General features: G+C 37.0%; 1 protein-coding gene across 1 annotated transcript in view; it reads left to right on the top strand.

Annotated features, from left to right (window-relative positions):
- Positions 1-3995, top strand: part of LOC106882529 (uncharacterized) — a 21640-nt gene extending 17645 nt beyond the window's left edge. Inside the window, exon 4 of the mRNA XM_014933243.1 lies at positions 3559-3995. Within this exon, the coding sequence (XP_014788729.1) occupies positions 3559-3995 (437 nt within the window). The remainder of the gene's footprint in view (positions 1-3558) is intronic.
- Positions 3996-5741: the final 1746 nt, after the last annotated feature.

Genomic DNA, 5741 nt, shown 5'->3' with positions numbered 1-5741 from the left:
GCCCTTTGTCACCAGCAGAGGTAAGAGCTCTCTGAACTTTGCCCAGGCTATTCTTATTCTAGCAGCTACACTTTCAGTGCACCCTCCCCCGCTACTGACTTGATCACCTAGATAACAGAAGCTATCAACTACTCCTAGTTTTTCTCCCTGGAATGTAGCGGAAGTTGTTCTCAGCACATTTTCAATGTTTATTGCTCCTGAGCATCTGCCACATACAAAAACTAACTTCCTAGTTAGCCTTCCTTTGATATTGCCGCACCTCCTATGTGTCCATAGCTTACACAGGTACATCTCATAGAGTTTCTACCTATGCCTTTTCTACAGATCGAGCAGGGCCATCTACTTGAAGGGATTTGTGGTTGTCTGCCTTCCTACTTATTAGGACTTTGGACTTTACTAGATTGACTCTAAGGCCCTTCGATTCTAGTCCTTGCTTCTACACCTGAAACTTCTCTAGTTCTGATAGTGACTCAGCAATTAGAGCAAAGTCATCAGCATAGAGGAGCTCCCAGGGGTATCCTGTCTTGAATTTCTCTGTTATTGCCTAGAGGACTATGATAAATAGGAGGGGGCTGAGGACTGAACCTTGGTGGACCCCTACCTCTACCCGGAATTCTTCACTGTACTCATTACCAACCCTCACCTTACTGACAACATGCCTGTACATGGCTTGCACAGCTCTCACTAACCAATCATCTATCCCTAGTTTCCTCATTGACCACCAGATAAGTGATCGTGGGACCCTGTCAAAGGCTTTCTTCATGTCAACAAAAGCCAGGTACAGAGGTTTATCTTTGGCTAGGTATTTCTCCTGCAGTTGTCTTACCAGAAATATAGCATCAGTAGTGTTTTTCCCTGGCACGAACCCAAACTGCATCTTATCTAAACTGATTCTCTCCCTAATTAGTTGTGCTTTGACCCTCTCAGTGACCTTCATAAGCCTGGTCCAACAACTTGATACCTCTGTAATTGTTTGTGTCTTAAGCATCACCTTTACCTTTGTAGCAGTTGACTATGGTGCTGCTACACCAGTCATTGGGTATGACTCCTTCGTGTATCACCTGGTTAACAATACGGGTGACTAGGCTATAGCCGACGCTGCCAGATATTTTGAGCATCTCTGCAGTGATTCCTGATGGACCGGGGGCTTTCCCTGTCTTCATAATCTTAATTGCTTTATCTTTCAAGGTACTGTCAACTTGGATAGCTGACATTTGGCAGACTCTCTTTCTCCCATTCATTTTATATTGAGCAACCTTTCATAGTGGCATCTCCAAACCTCTCTCTTTGCAGCTTCGGTTAGTGCAAGTGAACCATCATCCATGCAGACACATTTCTCTCCTACAACATCACAATTCTCTCTCACACACTGTCTTGCAACACGAAATACCTCAAGTCTTTGGTCCTCATGACGCAGAACATTGGCAAATTTTTTCTTATCTGCTTCCCATCTGGCTTAGTAAACCTGTCTCCTAGCTTCCCTTCTGGCAGTCTGATACAATTCCCTGCTACCACCATTCTTCCAGCAGCCACTGTGGCCACAAAAAAAGCTGGATACTCCCTCAAACACACCAAACAGGAGTACTACCACCCAAACAAACCTTGTGGATAAATAATAACCAGAAAAAAATAGGAAACAAGAGAAAAGATCTGTCAATCCTTAACGAAACTAGTAGATAAGAAGAGAACAAAAATACTGCGTAAATACAAAATTACAGAAAAAGGTATACCTGAGATAAAAGAACGGCTAAAGCAAGATCACCAAAGCACAAAGTATGAGAAACGCCAACATTTCTTTAACTCCAACCCCAAAAGATTCTACCAAGAACTTAGCAAAAATAAAATAGACATCAATGCAGCACCAGCAGCAGAAGAAGTGAAAGAATTTTGGAAAGAAATATGGTTGGTGAAGGAACAATCTCAGAAAAGGTCTATCAAAACAATGAACTCAGCATCTGAACAACTCTGGACCCCTTTAACAACTGAAGAGGAACCCAGGCACTGCAAAAACTAAGCAACTGGAAGGCACCCAGGCATGATAAGATCCCCAACGTCTGATTAAAATATCTGATTGGAACACACAAAAAGCAAGATGAGAAATTTAATAACATACTAGCAGAGCCAGAGACAATGCCTGAATGGCTCACAAAATGAAAAACTATCCTAATTCCCAAATCCACTGAAACAGTAAACCCACAAAATTACAGACCAATAACTTATCTCCCTACAATTTACAAAGCATTTACTGCAATAATATTGCAGAGAATGAGCAAGCATCTGGAAGAAACCAACCTGTTACCAGAAGAGCAGAAGGGATACTGCAAGGGTTCATACAGCTGTAAAGATCAACTAATGCTCAATAAAGCCGTAACTGAAGACAGCTGCAGAAAGAACAAAGGTCTAAGTTTGGTCTGGATCTATTACTGAAAGGCTTTTGATAGAGTTTCTCACACATGGATCCTAGAAACACGAGCCACTAGTAACATGAAACACCTCAAGTCTTTGATCCTCACGGCACAGAACATTGGCAAATTTTTTCTTATCTGCTTCCCCTCTGGCTAAGTAAACCTGTCTCCTAGCTTCCCTTGTGGCAGTCTGATACAATTCCCTGCTACCACCATTCTTCAAGTCCTTCCAAGCCTGCTTCTTTTCTCTAATAACCCTGTCAACAACATTGTTCCACCACGACGTTATTTTGGGTCGAGAGGGGACTTTGCACCATCCACAGATCTGGTCAGTGGCCCTCAGCAGGTTGTCCTGTAGAAACGTCCAGCCACCTAATTCCCTCCTCATTGCGGGAACCAAAACTGTAGCCTCCATGTACACCATGGAATCCTCCTGTGTGTTGTCCAACATGTCCATTGAAGTCAGCAGCCACAAAGAGAAGGTCCCTGTCATTCGTCAAAGAGGTAGTCTGCAAGAGGGTGTCATAAATAAAATCGGTCTTTCTGTCCATCGGGTAGCTAACCCATGATGAAGCACTAATCTAAATATTATATAATATGTTTCCATCTACCAAATTCACTCACAAGGTGTAGGTTAACTCAAGGAAGACACTTATAATTGTAAGGTGAAATTCTGTACAATTTCAATCAACCAGTTTCACTCACAAAGCATTGGTGTCACACAACCACACTGCAGAAATGGATTGGAAACCCTCTGGTTGTGAAGTAAACTTGCTATCCATGCAACCTTTTCAGCACCTATATAGAATACGTAGTGAAGTGTCATTGTACTTCATAATTAATATCCTTTGTTTCTTTATATTTCATGTGTGCCATTTAAACTTTCCATTATCAATGCTTGACATTCAGCTAACCTTTAGTGAATATTTTCTATTAGTTTTAGGTAATAATTTGTTAATAAAAAGAGGTATTTTAAATATCAAACCAATTCATTCATTAACAAAATGTTATATTGATAATTGATTCTTCACAAAATTTAGTGATTTGTGGTGTTTATTACAGCTATAAATTGAAATTTTATCAATTTTTATCTAAATTGATGGTTACTAAATTAGCTTAAAATTTTCTTAAGATGTCTATGTTTGCTTTTTAGATGGTAATGGAAAAGTAGTTGGATTGGATCTTTCACCTTACATTCTAGAAGAGGCTACCAAAATACTGAGTGAAGGCATCGTCAAAAAACAAGTGGAACTACATCTAGGGAATGTTATGGAAATGCCATTTGAATCAAATTCTTTTGATCGACTTTTTCACTGCAACACTTTCTATTTTTGGCCAGATCTTAATAAAAGTGCTCAAGAGTTATATCGCGTTTTAAAACCTGGCTGTTTTATGGTTACAATACTTAATCAAAGATACCTTAAATATATGAAAACTATAGGTATTTTACGATATGGTGACGCAGATATTCAAAAGTATTTGAATGCACTCCAACAAAGTAAGTTTGAAAATATTAAAATCAGTCATGGAAAATATGGAATTAAGCCGTATCAAATTATTACAGCTTATACTGGAAATAAACAGGAATGAGTAATGCATTTAAATTAAGGAATGTTGTTATACTCTGTTTTTCAAATTTAGAAAATAAGTATAAATTTTTTTCAGCTTTTCATCAAGTTGATCTGATCTGATATATTAATTGTAAAACTAATAACAATTTTGTAAAGAGGTATGAAATGTTAAAACTTTTGAGTGGATATACAGAGCAAATAATGGATTAAAATACAGACACAAATCATCTGTAACAACTTTATATTTTCATTACCATTTTATTAATATTGTCTATTGACTAAGTGTTATGAATTGATTTGGCAGTTGTGTTTTATTGATACTTATTTCATGCACTAAAGTTTTCTCAAGCAAGACAAAGTATTAAAATAAGTACTGTAAAACATGTTGTCTGTTATCTATGTCCTGTGTACATTTTTAACAGTAAGATGAATGGAATAAATAGAAACTTGGATGACTGTGAAGAGTAACCATTAATTTTTGATTCATCATTTGTTTATTATTAACTTGTATCAGACATCACAGAGTAACCAGATATAACAGAGTAACAACAGAAAGTTTTATTCATTTTAGAAGTATATATGTGTCATGAGAGAAACAAGAATATTTCTCTGCAAGTGGTGAGTGTTCTATGTTGTTGAAGGCAGTTCTTTTTACAGTTCAGCATTCTGACAGTTGCAACTGTGGAAACTCTGAGGAATAAAAGCATGTGCTTGTCATTATGATTTGCTATTCATATTGCAAAGCTCCTGACTTTCACACTGTCTGTTTCAGTAAAGCTGATCTCCGCTAATACACTCCAGAACAACTCTGATTTAGAGTGATCTGTAGTGACATCTCTCAAAAATCTAGGAGATTGTTTACATATAATTTTAGTGGACAAATTTTTGTAACATCATTACATAATTTGTCTAAACTCCTGTTGTTTATAAGCAAGTCCTGAGTTTAAATCAATGTGTAGACCTACTACATATCCTTCCACCAATAACTCAATATGTGATGAAAATCCATCACTTAAGAGAAACAGAATTTTTGATAAAATAATTACCAATAACACATTAAATGATTCAATATTCTCTTTCTTTATTTCCACTTTTGTGTAAGCTTCTGATTCGATACTTTTTTCAAAATGATTTGTAAGTATACTTTCAAATGATTCATTTACATTGAATATATTTTGAAGAGATGGTCAATGGAATTTGGCAAAAACAATTATAGTTCGACAGTTGATGAAATTTTTTAAACAAGGTTCATGTGATGGTTTAAAATTCATTAAGCAAGGATTATTCTGCTGAGAGGGGTTCTATCATGGATAAGCCCTTAAGAAAAATTTAGTATATGAAATCTTATGAGTTATAACTACATAAGGTATCTATTTACATATAAAATAACTGGGTTAGGGAATATTAAGAGTATTTGTCATTGTTTTACTTTTTTATTTGCCTGACCAGGAGAAAGAGGCTATACCCATAGCCTTTACAAGCTCTCTGAAACAAGAGAGTTCAATGCAGTCCATCATCTTCTCAAACAGTTATAAATCAATAACAGCAGGAAAAACATTTGCAGTGAAAGGAATTCAAGAGGACCAACATAGTTGTTATTGTGAAGTCTTAGGATGGAGAACACGTTGAGGGTGAGAAGAGGAGAGATGAGGAAATGCCTAGCTGAAGGAGTAAAGGCCACTGTAGTAGCAATAGAAAAGCAACAAGAGGAGGAATGTCTAAGTGCCAGAAGATGGATGTGAAGTTGAATAACTTAATGTCCATA

This window comes from Octopus bimaculoides, chromosome 2 (assembly GCF_001194135.2).
Source record: "Octopus bimaculoides isolate UCB-OBI-ISO-001 chromosome 2, ASM119413v2, whole genome shotgun sequence".
NCBI lineage: Eukaryota > Metazoa > Mollusca > Cephalopoda > Octopoda > Octopodidae > Octopus > Octopus bimaculoides.
This window is presented reverse-complemented; position numbering and strand designations above follow the sequence as displayed.